At 43.0% G+C, this 16,317-nt stretch overlaps 1 protein-coding gene across 6 annotated transcripts in view; it reads right to left on the bottom strand.

Moving 5' to 3' along the window:
* si:dkey-71h2.2 (low density lipoprotein receptor adapter protein 1) overlaps positions 1-16,317 on the bottom strand; it is a 57,946-nt gene that overhangs the window by 24,057 nt on the left and 17,572 nt on the right. For 5 of the 6 annotated variants that reach the window (XM_031581532.1, XM_031581531.1, XM_031581533.1 and 2 more), the window contains exons 2-3: positions 3,180-3,322; positions 1,268-1,380 (exon numbers count right to left, since the gene is read on the bottom strand). In XM_031581532.1, coding sequence (XP_031437392.1) covers positions 1,268-1,380; positions 3,180-3,322 — 256 coding nt within the window. Of the gene's footprint in view, positions 1-1,267; positions 1,381-3,179; positions 3,323-8,094; positions 8,950-16,317 lie in introns of those variants that run through there. The other variant, XM_031581536.2, reaches the window with a different exon arrangement.

The following is a 16,317-nucleotide window of genomic DNA, read 5'->3' as shown; positions in this document are numbered from 1 at the left end:
CTGGGCGACCTACAGTCTGTTCTGGTGTTGCTATGGGGGTGAAACTGTGTTAATGAGGCTATCAGATTAAATAATAAATAATAAGTCAGCATTTGCACGTTATACTATGTTATACTATACTTGCATTTACTATTCAATTTCTAAGATGACAACAAATCAGAACAACTGGTTTCATATAGTTTCAACTGGTTTCTATCAGACCTGAAACTGTGCTAGTAAACCTTTCATGTTACAAACGGCTGCATTTATCATTGTTTCCATCACAGTTACAATCGACATTTACAATTATTCATTTATCAGACGTTTATATCTAAAGCAACCTGCAGTATAGTGCAGATATACATTTGTTTAATCAGTGTTTGAGTCTCATTTCAGTCATCAGTCTCAGTGTTTTAGCAGTCATTAGCACTGAGCCCAATGCCTTGGTGTCACTGGCACTTGCTTTACCAGCTCAGCCACAGGAAGACATTATGATCCAGCACAGATGATCACAAATACTACAGCCCAGTCTCATCTCCCGTAAATCAGTGTGTGATGCATGTCATGCAGTGATAATTGAGTTGGTGATATATAAGTCTCATGCAGTGATAATTGAGTTGGTGATATATAAGTCTCATGTAAGGGATAATGTATTGTCCAGAGGTCATTATCCAAAAATAAATCCCGACGGGCCGAACAGCACCCCGACGCGCAGCGGAGGGGTGTTGTTTCGTCCTGAAGGGATTTCTTTTTGTATAATGACCTCTGGACAATACATTATCCCGCTTATTATACGGTTACTTGCCAAAAACGATAGAAGACATTCCTCCAAAATACCTCTTTTTAATGATTTAGTTGCCGTTTCGTGATTTCCGCTAAGAAATAAATAGTTCTTCAAGCAAATAGAACTTTTAAGTTTCAGGTGTTGCTTAGCAACCCATTACTTGCTGACTTCAAATTACAATGAGTCTGTTACGTTAAATGACCGGACTACTTGCGGAATGATATGAAAGATGTGAATTAGAAGCAAAAAACCCGTTGCCAATGACAGCGGTCAATATCTTTTCGCAGCGGTGAATATCAGGAAATATTCACCGGCGAACGTTGGGATGGCCCATTCAAATCAACGGAACTTTTTGGAACATCCTGAAGAGCCGTATAATAAGCAGTGGTAATTGAGTTGGTGATATATAAGTCTCATGCAGTGATATATAGGTGACAGCAGTGCTTGTTCCTTCACTGCGACAACAGTAACTAGCTGCGTGAAGTAGGAGGTGTGATGGAGGACCTGTAAATGGAGACGTTCTCGATGAGGTCGCCGATCTCCGCGTCGGTGATGATGATTCCCTTGGGCGAGACGGTCAGGGTCACCTTACGGAACTTCTTGGCGCTGGCTCGGGCCTGTGTAAGCGACAGTGGCAGTCAGTATCTGAACACACAGACACACATAGAAACATACACACACACACACACACCCTTATAGAGCACACACACACACACACACACTTCAGTGCCAAAGTTTATGTAACCGTGTCCTGTTAATAACACAGCATGAAAATCAATTTAATGGGATCGTTTCAGCCACTGTGTTCATTCATGTTGTAGGGAACTTGAGGAGATGCTGTGTGTGTGTGTGTGTGTGTGTGTGTGTGTGTGTGTGTGTGTGTGTGTGTGTGTAGTGACTTTAGTTCATTTAATGTGAGGAAAAGAGGTCAGCATTATTGAAAAAAAGAGATGATGGGGAGGAAAAGAAAGAGGAGAGAGAAAGCAAGAGGGAACGAGAGAGAGAGAGAGAGAGGGGGGGGGGGGGGGGTACTTTCCAAGGACAAAAGGAAGAAGCAAAGGCAAATTATTTCTTTTGGCATTTTTTTTCCTTTGCCCTGGAGTCAATCATAATCAGGCATTCAGCCCTTGATAAGAAGACTGGGGATGGAACTTCAGGCAGATGTCTCGCTCTGCCAACTGAGTTTGCTGAAGTCGTGTAGGATGCAGACACACACACAGACACACGCACACACAAACACACACACACACATAGGCATACACACCTGCACAGACACACACAGACGCACACACACACACACACACACACACACACACACAACCACGCACACACACACACACATGCACAGACGCACACACATAGGCATACACACACTCAGACACACACAAACACACAGGCAAACACACACAAACACCCACATACACACACAAACACGCACACATGCACAGATGCAAACACATAGGCACACACTCAGACACACACAAACACACACATACACTGTAGATGCTGTGATGTAGTGTCATGAGGAGTGGAACAAGCTCTGTGTTTTGTCTTATATTAAGTCTTGTCACCCACTGAGAATGTCCCATTGGTTCCCGCGGTAACAGAGGTAAACATGATGTTCCAGCTGCACAAATAAGCTCCACCATTGACACATTTCTGGTTGCCAAGGGAACGGGTAGACAAATTACTTCCATCTTTTCTTTCTTTGTATTATTCCATTTTTTATTTATTTGTTTATATATTTTTGTTGTTATAAATCAATTGGACCTGCACCCTGTGCTCGTGAGTATTGCTCATAATTGAAAACTGTTTCCACCGATATTAATCTGAGCTCCACTATCCTCTAAAGAGCCTCAAGTGTATCAACTATTGTATTACCATAGGAAAGAATGCATTATGTGTGTGTTTGCGTGTGTGTGCGTGCATGTGTGTGTGTGTGAGAGAGCGAGAAAGAGAGAGAGAGAGAGAGAGAGACAGAAAGAGAGAGAGAGGAATACTCAAAGACCAATGGTAAAACCAGAGGACAAGGTTGAAATAACCGAGGCTTTGGAGAGACGATGTTATAAACTGTCTGCCCTTCATGAGAGCAGATGCTCCTGAATATGCATCAACAAAACCGATCATCTGTGACGCTTTAGAAATGTAATGTAGTGATAATTGACAACTAAAAATGCTGGAAGATCACCAAACCCCTCAAATCAGTGCCTGTTCAGTTCAAATCAGCACCTGTTCAGTCACTCTGAAACGATGAGTAGTAAGACATTAAGAGCATTAGCATCACATTGAATGCGATGAATGAACAAAAAACAAAAAGCACTGGCTCTTGACATCCTCATCCTGGCATCTCACCTCTCTTCTCCTTCCCTCCATGTCTTCCCCTCCCCCAATCCCCTCTCCATGGTAACTCACTCACCGTGGTGACGATCCTCCTGATGGCAGCCGTTGCCATGTCCTCTCCTTTGGGCTGGCCCACCAGGGTCATGCCGAGGTACTTCACGTTGAACACCATGCCCTCCAGCAGCGTCTCCTTGGTGTCCGTCCAGTTCTCAGGGAGCTCTGCATGAACACAACAAAGACATTAATTAATTAATTCAATCATTCATTCATTAATCCAATTTGATAGGAATTCATTGCTACTGAAACAGGTACGTTTTTGATGGAGGAATTCATGAAAAGGGGTTACATTTAGGACAGGGTATAGCTTTAAACCACGCCATTCAGGATGCATTCCTTTGGTGTTACATACAATTCACCCAGCCATGTTCAATACGCTTGAACAGTCAGTTGACTTGCCAATGAGCTTAAGACTGTTATAATATGAAATATCATCTCTTTAAAAAATAACAACTGGCTAGATGAGATGAAGCAGGACAGAAAAACAACGCCAGCAAAGCAATGGTTCATCGCTCAAAAGATGAAAGCAGTTACAACACAAAAAACTGAATACATTTTAAAATAATGAAGGTTTATCACAGAAACTAAGCCATGCATATCAATACATGAATACAAATGTCAAGCCAGTTAATGCGGTTCATTTTAATGAGGGCACACTGGCTCTTCGGATGGGTGTAACTCAATCCAGCTCATCACATTCTCACACACACACACACACACACACACACACACACATCCCCCCCCCCACACACACACACACACGTCCTCACACACATCCAGACACACTCAAACACACACATACTTCCCAGAGAAGCCCAAGGACTTGTTAGACCCTTTCCTCTTCCCAGTGGGGCAGCTGGTTTCCAGTGTATTGTGGGTAAAACGATGTCATGCAGAGTGCTTTAAATAGCTTCAGTGTCACCTGGGCACAGGACAGAAGGCTGGAGGGCTGCTTGTGGCTCATGCAGCAGTTGGATCAGACTCAGAGAGGGGGAGTAGAAGAGGAGAGGAGTGGAAAGAAGAAGAGAAGAGAAGTGAGGAGAGGAAAAGAGAGGAGAGGAGAGGAAAGAAGAAGAGAAGAGAAGTGAGGAGAGGAAAAGAGAGGAGAGGAGAGGAGAGGAGAGGAGAGGAGAGGAGAGGAGTGGAGAGGGGGAGAGGAGAGGAGAGGGAATCTGCCTGTTTGTGCTGATATGAAAGCCTTGGCATTATGTGCATACTGATGGCCTGGACTGTCACCAGTCCAGCTACATTAGAAAGAGAAGAGAGAGACGAGAGGCATTCATACTAGCGCTGACTCAGGGAAAAAATAGGTCAGAATGGTGCCGCAGTGGGTGTTGGTGTTGAGCTGACATATGAAGTCCTGTTTGACAACTCAGAGATGTGATGCAGCAAGAATATCAACCACTGGGAAAAATTTGGACAAAAATGGCACTTTAACCACAAGTCGCTTTACAGAAAAAGAGCCTGTAAATTATTGAACAGCGCCGCTATAGAGCCCTCTATAGAATTCCCACGGTGCGCCCGCTGAGAACACTTCAGCTCGGTACCGAGGCCTGGCTGCCAAAGCTTGCAGGAGAGGGGGGAGGAAGGGACGGCGCGTTCCAACATTCTGCCACCTCAAGTTCCTGTTCCGACTCCATGCAGTGCCGGACCGGCCATCTGTCCCCCCCGACGGTCACACCAGCTGTTTCAGTCAGGAACAAGAACAGGAGATGCCTTTTCCTTCACCCTTCTCCTTCCTTTCTCGTTCTCTGTGTGAATTATTCATTGCGACAATTGCATCGCGTCCCCCCCACACACATCTATAATGAGTGGTAGCACTGACTTTCAAACCCCCCCTCCCTCCCCACGCACACACACACACAAACACACCCTACAATCTCCTTCATCCTCCCCAAAGACGAAAAAACATTCTAATGATCACTTTGCGCATTGTGCTGCCGGCAATGCAATTAAGACAAAAATCTTTTCTTCCATACGGGATCGTTTTATGAAGCTGACAGTCCACTATGACACATTCACTGTGCCTCAGTCCATAAAGCATGGAAAGAGCTGACTCTTTTGGAAATACCGCCCTTTAAGCACCACTTTCCCTTCCAGGCGGTGAAAGCTAGTGCACGCAGGCGTAAGGTGTGGGCTATCAGCTACAGTACACGCCGAGAGGGACTGTATCATATTTACACTAGGCAGGACCCATGAATTATTGAGCACATCCCTGTTGAAGCCTCAGGACGTTTAAAACCACGTTACCTCAAGTGTGTGTGTGTGTGTGTGTGGGGGGGGGCTTCCCCTTTTCATCATTAAGCTGTCCCACGTTTAAGGATGGCCGTAGGGATGGGGGGGTGGTTGAGACGATCATCAGGAAGAGTGAGAGTGTACCAGGCAGATTGGCACTAATTGGATTTGAATGTGTTTTAAACGAGCAGCAGGATTCCCGGCTCAGAGTAGCGGCTAGGCTGATCTGCAAGATTCTGTGAGGGCTGCGTTTATTTCACCCCTCCCTCCCTCCTCCACCACCTCCTCCTCTCCCCTCCCCTCCTTTACAGCACATAACTTGATGTCTGTTGTTGCAGTGCATAATTTCATGTCCGCTGGTGTTGTGTACTTGAGGGAGAGAATGAGAATGAGAACGAGAAAGAGAGAGAGAGAAAGAGGGTGACGACTTGAGGGAAATGCTAAACAAGATTAGCGAAGAAGCAGACAGCAATCGCATTTGTGCCACTGTTGGACAAATGCTGTGTGTCACTTCTCCACTGGGGCATTTGAACAGTGTGAACTGATACTATTACACATGTAGACCAGATTTACACACTGAAATGCCCTCAGCTCCTGACAATAGGGAAAGAATTTCCTTCAAAGACAAGTATATGAGTTGTTGTGCTCCACAAAAACTCTCCAAGGACAGATATCTCAAGTATATGTACTGGTTAAAGAAAATTAAGAACTCTATCACCTTAAAGGCACAGTTCGTGATTCTAATCCTATACACTTCTTGTCAAATCCAGTGAATTGCTCCTCACAATCCTTTATCTGGTCATTCTGTGTGTGTGTGTGTGTGTGTGTGTGTGTGTGCTCAGAAAAACCCAGGTGTTTGCACACAGTCCTAGCTCTGTGAATGGAAAAAAGCAAAGTGGCTCAGCCTGTGTGTCTGTGTGTCTCTGTGTGTCTCTGTGTGTCTCTGTGTGTCTCTGTGTGTCTCTGTGTGTCTCTGTGTGTCTCTGTGTGTCTCTGTGTGTCTCTGTGTCTCTGTGTCTCTGTGTACGTGTGTGCACATGTGTGTGTGTGTGTATACACCATTCCAGCCAATGAACACGTTGCTTTCTGGAGCACAGAGGGGAAAGATCAACCCAACTGCCAGAATTGCAGACTGCACTTTTAACCCATCATCTGCTATGGGTATAAGGACCAAGCACCAACAGACATGTGTCGTCTTGTAGCTGGAGGCCCTGCAACTCTGACACATGGCAGGAATAACTGGGCCTGTGGATGCCTCCAGCTACAGTACAGTAAGCAACATGGCGGTGACCACCTGCCTCCCATGTTACATGTTTAATGGTCTGATTTGCGCTGAAGAGAGTGTGTTCAACTCCCCATGCATAACGATGGATATTTCATGCTGAGACGGTTAATTAAATAGCACACTAAACAAACATAAACATACACACAGACACACACACACACACAAACACACACACACACACACACGTGCACACACGTACACAGAGACACACAGACACACACACACACATATGTGCACACACGCTGAACTGTTGAGGTTGCTCATGGCAACAAGCTATAACACTGGCAAACTGCTTAGTCAATGGGTCCTAAACAAACAAACAAATACAAAAAGGAAAAAATGTGCTGTTGGTCGATAAGCAGAGGAGTTTTCCTGTGCTTCTTGGTCTTTTGTAATGTCATGCGCTTGTGCTTGTGCTTGTGCTTGTGCTTGTGCTTCCCTAAATACTGAGCCTGAAGAGAAATCTAGGACGTTACCTTGACAGAAAATGGGACACGAGAAGCCGATAAAAGGATAAAAAAAAAGTGTGGAAAGGGAAAAAAGACAGGAATAACTATTCCATTGTGTCTGGGAGGGGTAGTCAAGAGAGAAATCAACAAACATTTAGTTTCTTGTGAAAAAATGAGAGGAACATTTTGGTTTGCTTGTTCTGGTGGGAAACATCACATAAATTTGTTTGAGGTCAACTGCTGGGAACCACAAGGTCAGACTGTGGCCGTTTGGAAGAGTGTCACAAGAAAAAAAAATGTCTTAAATAGTCTGAAATCTGAAACACAGTTTGAGATGTTTGAGACTTTTAAGGATCAGTAATGATCGTCACTCAAATCCAACACTTTAAGAGGCAAGGTTAACAGGCTTAATGTGGAGGATCCTACAGAAGGACCCAGAGCCCACACAACTGTTGCCTGGCAACAGCTCTCATTATCTGACACCATTGACGGTCCCATGCTGGGGGGTGGTGGAGGCTAGTGTACATAAATTATCACAGTAATCAGCCATCCAAAAAAATTATAATAATCAAAAATCAAGGACAGTATTTTTGAGTAAGATGTTGAAAAAAATGAAATAAAAAAACACCCCCACCCAATGCCTGCTCCAACCCAATTGGTTGGTAATCCGATGGTTGGTATGCTTCCCATGTACACCAAGACCTTCATCAAAATTCAAACACTCCCCATCTGTTGAAAATGTCAATGGTTACACAAACAGATAACCCTCAGCTGCTACAGTGACTTCAGCAAGAGAATGAACAACTTGTTTGGCCTTTTCCATATTGATCCTTGCACCTTCTCCTTCTCCACGAGACAAGAATATCCATCCCAAACTGAATGCACGCTCGGATCCACAACAAACAGAAAGAAAAAGGGTGATCACCAACCCTTGAAGGGAAACAGATTGCGTTTTGCCACCTTACCCGAAGATCAGATTACCGCAGAGTTGTTCAATTGATCAGGCCTTGAATTTCCTTCCCGTTGTCACGACGGCGCAATTCCCATATCTCAACCACCATTCGTGACATCCGCTTCTCTTGATTCACACCGATTAGCCTCCGGGAGACAAAGCCGACCATGGGGCGGACCGATTTTTTAAAAGTAATCCCCTCATTCATCTCCCATTCTCATTTAGTTATTTCACTTCACACACATATCTAGGGAGGATCGCAATTATGACTAGTGTTATCTACTTCAGGCATGACTGCGCAAATGGAATTAACGCAGGGAGCCAAATGACCTCTCGGCTCTGACTCAGGAAGACTGATACAACACCACCAGTCTCCTAGCCTGCAGGGTAAAACTTTCTCAAGAAAAAAAAATCTCAGAATTAATGAGGTTCTGGTTGCAGTTTTCCCTGTAACATTTCATTCAAAAATAATATTAATCCCGTCAACGTCAATATTTGATGCGTGGCCTAATTTATTTCTTGTTCATTTCATCCTCGTTATCTTTTCCCATGGGCCTTTATATTTCAAGCATAAATGCCAAAACCCCGCCTCAAGCAAACGGGCTCCTCCTTCCAGTATGGTTCTGTTCAAGGTGTCTTTCGGTCTTCCAGTAGGGGGTCTGCCCTTGTCACAGTCGTCTCAAGCTTATTTTTCCTGTTGCAGAAAAGCTGCTTTGTCATTATATCCTCTGCTAAAATCTACAAAAATAGGACATGATGCCATGGACAGTGTGACATTTTATGATAACATGAAAGCTGGCCCTATATTTGTTTGCTTAATTTAATAGCTATCGCACAAACTGACCGGGGTAAGCTAAAGTTCAAACTTGAGAACCTGAGTTTCTTCTGCAAATTTCATCCAAGGAACTGTGACACATTTACTTGGTTTACAGTAATCAAATATCCGGTTTCAGTTCATTTTTGGAACCACACAACGTCACCAGAAACTGAAGAAGTATACTACAGAAGACACTGCTCAATTAAAAGCGTGGAAGTAAAAAAAAGCATCTTTTAGACCCTATATAAAAGTGATAACGCTAAGCGTGACTATCAAACCAAAACAGATAAGATATTTTATAATAGCTTTGCAAAAGGCACTGAAGATCATAGGGACTCTCCAAATGCCTTCTGGCTCCACTTCCCTCTGCGCTTACTGCCGAGAGCTAACTCTTCTCTACTGAATATTATCCACATGTCTGTTTAGGAGTGAGGGTCAAAATTGGGCTTTGTTCATGAAAGGAAACTAGGGGGAAGGATAGGACGCTTCTAAACGCAACTGCAGCCAGTGTTAAGGCCTGAAATGTGTTGGAGAGATCAAGTGTGTAAATTACATTTCAGTTCCAATCAAAACTTCAGAGAGCAAGGCAACACCACCAGATTCAAAATGCTCAAAAAAAGTTTCTCCTCAGCTCCAGAAACTATTTGATTCTTATTTTCCATATTACATTTTTCTTTCACATTATTTAAACCCATAACACATTCTCTGTACTTTAACAGCTAAACAAACCCAGCTGGATTTCCAATCTTTCTGTTATCTCTGTAATGGAGCATGTTGTTTGATCTTAAGTGTGGCTTTCACACTCTCATTTCTCCAACTACTGAGTCCCTCCTCTGATGCTTGTAAAGTGGACTACAAAAGAGACTCAGACTTTGGACCAGCTTTGTGTTCCATATCTGCACCATCGATACGCATTCCCTCCCCCCCAAAAAGGCAAAGTTAATTATTTATTTGTGACAAAAACATTCTTTTCTTGTTTTTGTTTTAAAGGATACCACACATTTTTGAAGACTCATGATTGGGTTTGTGTGAAGAAGATGGTGTTTTCACTTGAAAACTAACTACACAATGTTTACTTGCAATGGAAATGCACACAAATGTCACTGCACAACTCCCTGTGAGTTTCATATTATCCACTGGAGGACTGGTACAAATAACTGACAGCTATTCTAGGGTACAAAACAAACTCCTTTTGACACCTCACACACTGGTACCTTAGGGTCTGCCAACAATACACTTTCCCCCTGATGTGGTGCTGACCAGTGGCTACAATCTGAGTGTTTCATCGCAATCCCCTCTCAGAAAAAAAGATATCGGCTTAAAGCCTTGAAACCAAAGTGTAAGGGGTGAGTGATCACAATAGCCAGTGAGTCAGATAGTTTCCTTATGTTTTTATTTTTTTATTTTCCTGCAGAGAATGTCCTGACCTTTGTCTCCATTTGCAATCGAAAGTCACACTGATTTGAGACACACGAGCAGAGGAAAATGGTTCTCGGTTTCTCTCCTATTCAGCAGAATAACCGCTCTAGGTGTCTGATCAGATAAGAGGACGAGGTGATGGAGGAGACTAATGTGAGGTCATGGCTGAGGCTATTTATCACTCCCACTCAAGGTCTACTTTTCACAAAGTGTGTCATGAAGAGATAAAGACCTGAGGAAATGCTCTAAAGGCACACTTTCCTTACCTGACCGTGTATAATGTTAATGTTTAAACAGAGGGAAGAGAAACTCAAACAGAGAGAGAGAGAGAGAGAGAGGGAGGGAGCGGGGCTGTAAAAAAAATGTGTTCAAATTCGATTTACTTTGACTCTGAAATTGGCTCTATCCATTCGCTTGAAAGAAGCTGGATTAGTGGACTGAGGACTGAACACAATGATTCAGTCTGTTATTGAATCATTCCACTGAGGAAAATCGATGTGACTTCGACTGGGTGAAATGTATTCAGATCATTATTTTTGTCTTTTCTTTTATTCTTTCATACATACTTAATTTGTTTACCATAGAAAAAAAACCAAATATGTACTTCCAAAGCTTAGCTGCTATCCCCAACACCAGTAGGGGTCATGTAGAACAGGGTTGGAAAATTCTGGGGAAAAAAATCTATAGGCCCAACATCCAACAACATCCAGGGCCCGCCAAGGAAATAGACTCATGGCGGTCGGTGAGGCAAGGATATTCTCAGTTAATCACCCATTTTGTCAGACACAACCAAAATAAATTGAATTGGGTGGCAGATTAGGGAAATGAGTCCAAGCAGCCGATCGAAACCAGGTCTTTCCACTCCTTATCAGAGCCACAGGAGAATTAGTGGCAGAGGCTCCAGAGCCCTGCGGGCAGATCGGAGAGAACCGTCAGAAGCCTTGGCTGCCTTTGCATGTTTAAATAGAACATCACCTTTGAAGAGCTGAGCAGCCGTCTACCTCCTACATTATGCTAGTCAAGAGGATGCACCACGCAAATATGTTGTGGGTGCTCTACCCCATTGCATTAGAGGTGTTTCTGGAACAGTAGCAGTTGTAATGGTCATCATATCGCTGAAACAGTAATGTGATGACCATTAAGGCTAGGCTGTGTGTGTGCATGCGCGTGTGTGTGTGTGTGTTTGTTGCGTATGTGTGTGTGTGTGTGTGCGCGTGTGTGTCTGAACACAACCCGCCTCCTCCCAACGCAGCCTGGGCTCAGCTGGGCTTTGCATCAGAGTGAGTGCTCCCATGGGGAGCTTGGATGCTAATGCTTCTGCCTTCATTGCTTTTAAGTCCTGTCTCTGGCTGGTGGAGGAGAGATGGATGAAGGGAAGGCAGCTGGCCATATCCAGAAGCCCCTCAACGTTATCCCCCACACCCCACCTGAATTACAAACATCTCCTTTCTAAACAGAGGAAATGGTTCTGGGTCAAAGGTTAGCATCGGAGACTTGAGCAGACCTCCTAGAGAGAGAATAGGTTCATACGACTTAATCAAACGCTGCACAGCACTGAGTTATAGTAACGTAATGTATGCTGGACTTAAAACAATGCATGCTGGTAGAAAAATGGTTAGAAATGTTGTCTGACTTTCACAGACGGAACGTCACCGTGTGGAGCGTCACCGTGTCACCAGTGTTGGGGAGTAACGGAATACATGTACCGGCGTTACGTATTTAGAATACAAATTATGAGTAACTGTATTCCGTTACAGTTACAATTTAAATAGATGGTATTCAGAATACAGTTACATTGTTGAAATCAATGGATTACATGACGGTACTTCTCTGTTTCACAAGTTTATTCACTCTCTAAATAAATGAAGGCAACTTGATGCATTTCCCAGAAGCGCCAACATGAAAATAATTTTTTTCACTATTTGCGTGATCAGTAGCTGCTAATGGAGTCGGAAAAGGACCAGGTGCCAGAGCCGGCACAACAGAGCCAGGGCAGGAATGCTTTTCTATCCTGGAAATTCTAACAGCATGTCACGTTAAAGAAAGAGAAGGGAGAACGTAATATAACTGTGCAGTGCAACCTCTGCTTGCCAGCAACCAACCTCCTTTCAGCGTCCAAAGACTCCACGTCCAACCTGAAGAAGCATCTTAAAGTAAGTTTATTTTTTTAATTAGCCAAGGGTAGTCATCTGCTGTAGTTTTACTGGTCACTTTGCTATTTTATAGTTGTATCAGCCAGATGTGCGATTTTACATTCTCCTATGTGCTGATTTAATAGCCCCGGAGCCGTGGAAAGACTCTGATTAGCCCTGTTTGACATGCTAGCTAACGTTAGCTAAAATGAGCTTGTGTTCGCTTAAACTGCGGCTAGATTTTTGTAGTATGCAGTTCGGGACTACAAACACAATAATGTATCACATTCAGCCAGTTGGAACAGAAGAACACACCAGAATAGGCCTGTTTAGTAAGCAGGATTTGATGGCCGCATTCCTACACTTATAAAATGCAATTCAATGTGGAAGTAATCCAAGTATTCAGAATACGTTACTCAGATTAGTTAATGTAACGGAATACGTTACAGATTACATTTTTGGGCATGTATTCTGTATTCTGTAACGGAATACGTTTTGAAAGTATCCTTCCCAACACTGCGTGTCACATGCTGTTTTTTATGTCAGGCGCTGCCGTTGCTCTCTATCCAGTGTTCGAGGTAGAACACGTCTTCATGTCGTCAGAACATCCCCACATCTCCCATGACAAACATAGCGTTGGTTTCCTTATGCTAGAGTGCGTGAATAGTTTTAAAATTGAACAAATACATGAATCTGATATGGTGTTTCTGCAACAGTTTTTTTACTCCAATATTTTATGCTATGGGTAGGGCTGGGCGGTATGACGGTATATATCGTGCAACGGTAGAAATGTGTCTACCGGGAGAGATTTGGCCATACCGTTTCAATCGCGGTATACTCTTATTTTGAAATCTAATCGATTTATTTTTAGATAATGACCTCCAAACTATACATCATCCCTCTTATTGTACGGTAACTTGCCAAAACGATAGACATTCCTCCAAAAATACCTCTTTAACGACAATGTTGCCGTTTTGTGATTTCTGCTGAGAAAAATAGTTCTTCAGGCAAATAGAACTCTAAAGTTTCAGGTGTTGCGTAGCAACCCATTACTTCCCATTACGTTAAATGACTGGACTACTTGCGGAATGATATGAAATATGTTAATTAGAAGCACAAAAAAACGTTGCCAATGACAGTGGCCATTACATTTTCGCAGCAGTGAAAATAAAGAAATTACAGACCTGCAAAAGTTGGGGTGGCCCATTCAAATCAACGGAACTTTTTTGAACATTCTGAAGAGCCGTATAATACGATGCCCAGTACAATTTTTAAGCACATAACCTGCAAGGACTGTGATGCCTACTTGTTGAGTAATACCCGACTGTTGGGAAAGATTCAATATACTGAAAAATATGGACTGAAAAGTGTCTAGTGTAGGCATTTATTTGCAGATTCTGTTCCATTTTTCTCAATGATGGTTAAATTAGTAGTTGAATATAAAAACGACTCAGTGAAATCGGTTGAGAAATCTAAACGCTATAGTGCTTTTTATCCAGAAAAACCGCAGCTCCATCATTTACTTGAGTCTGTTTACAGGCCAGTTATCACCTCGTCATCACGTTAGCACGTCGCAGCAACGGGCTGAGGCGGTCAATTGAGCGTCTATGTATATATGTCTATGTGTAATGGCCAACTTCTTAATTTTCTTATTTTAATATGTGGCCATATAAAGAAAATGTTTTTCTCATCATTATTGCGTTAACATATGGACACACATTGAAAAGAAAGTTTTAACACTTGAGTTATCTTCTGAAAGTACATTAAAGAACCACTGAAACATAAGCACTGTACTAAATGCCACAGAAAGATTTTTCCTTTTTCTTTTTTTTTTACATACATTTTGCTTTAATTTTACTATTTAAAGATTCAATAGAAAAGTTCAGTACAAAGTAGGCCTATACTGGCCACTATTGCTTAGGCCAATAGTCTATTGAGGCAGTATTGTTTCTGCACCTTAGTGTTCTTAAGGGTCAGATAAATGTCTGTGGACACATTTCGCCACCGCTGAAGTGTCCTCTTTTTCAAAAACCCAAATCTGGTCACCCTACGTATAATAAACCGTGATATACACCGTAACCGTGATATAAAATTACAAATACCTTGATAGAAGATTTTGGTCATATCGCCCACCCCTATGGGGTATGCCAAAATCACTCAACACTGAATTTATGTGATCTGCAATACTGACCTGTTGACCGGTTGAGTGTATCTAAAAACACTTCAATTAATTTCATCAGTCATCATGTTCATTTTAATGTAAAGAAAAGTGCAATTTGAACTGCATCAACTGTAAACAACACAAAGGAGCATGATTCTGTGAGACCTCCTGTTAGTCACGTCGGTTGCAAACTACTACAACGGGAAGGAGAAACTGTCCAGTTTGACTGCCATCTGTTCCAACTCCTCGTCGACTGAGACCGGCTGTTCACGTTGACCATCAAGTCAGTCAAAGTCAGCCAAGGTCGAAATAAACACAGTGAAGGAAATAGAAGAGCTTCATCAGGAAATGACAAACGAATGATGAAAATAAATAAAATCCATTTTAAAAATGGCACCGTGTGTTTGTGCCAAAAGGAAATGTTCCAGGGGCGTAACTATAGGGGGTGCAGAAGGTGCGGCTGCACCTGGGCCCGTGGGTCTTGGGGACCCGTAGACATATTTACGTCAATGTAAATAGTCTGAAGGCGGAATATGCGCGCGGGGGGAGGGGGCATGGCGGCGGCGGTTAGTGATCTACCCTGACAATTTCACAGCTTAAGTGTTATAGGCAGAATATGTGCGCGGGGGAGGGGGCGTGGCGGCGGCTACAAACATGAAAAAAAGGGGGTACGGGACTGTAAAATATTTGGGAACCACTGCCTTACGCCACTGACTAGGGCCCGTCATAATAGCCTGCACCTGGGCCCGTCGTAACTACGTTACGCCACTGAAATGTTCAGTATAGCTGATTCAGCATTGTAGACTCCCAATCTGAAGGAATTCAACTAAAACTCAAACTAACAATTGTGAAATTATTTAAAATGTGCAGGACGACTCTCCAGTGTACACACAGGTATTTGTTATTGACCGTCACGATGTGTTTTTTCAGCCCCAGGAGAGAGAGCAGCTCTTCCTGCATGCATACTGATGTGTGCTGTACTCACTCTAGCTCCGGTCTGTGGGAGGAATTACAAAGAGCAGAAGTCTCGTCTCAGATATGACACATTGTCTCCTTTCTTTCTCTCTCTCCCTCTAGGGTCCTTTCTTTCTCTCTCTCTGCCCCCCACCTCTCTTTTCTCTTACTTGCTATCTTTCCTTCCTTGCACCTACCCTGCCACTTTCTCTCTATATATTATATTATTTCTTTCTCTCTCTCTCTCTCTCTCTATTATATTATTTATTTCTCTCTCTCTCTCTCTCTCTATCCCCCCTTCTCAGAGAGTCAGCATAGGGCACCTTGTGGTATCCTGTGCAGGTATGGTTGATTCATTTGCATGGTGTGTCAGCAGTGCTCATTAACGAGGGCTAATCAGCAGGAGTCTGTGGTCATTTAAAATGGCAGGTCTGCTCTGGAAATTAAAATCATACGGGAGAAAAAAAAAGGGAAAACACTGCTGACTGTTCAGTCCTGACAGCAAAGTTATCTGGCAAAGGGCATTTTCCACTTTCATAATTGGTTTGTGTTTTTTACTTAAGTGTCTTTTCCCATTTGTTTTTTTGGTAACCGATATGGTGGGCATGACACGGCACAGAGTGACAGGCATTAATCATTTACGGTAGTCATGAATTATTCATGCTATACATTATTGATTAGTTTATGTATTGAAATATTAAAAGCCCACACAATTGTTTTTGCCAACTGACAAAAGCAACAAATACTCCTTTA

Source organism: Clupea harengus, chromosome 15, assembly GCF_900700415.2.
Source record: "Clupea harengus chromosome 15, Ch_v2.0.2, whole genome shotgun sequence".
NCBI classification, from domain to species: Eukaryota; Metazoa; Chordata; class Actinopteri; order Clupeiformes; family Clupeidae; genus Clupea; species Clupea harengus.
The sequence above is the reverse complement of the archived record's forward strand: the minus strand, read 5'-3'. Positions and strand labels throughout refer to the sequence as shown.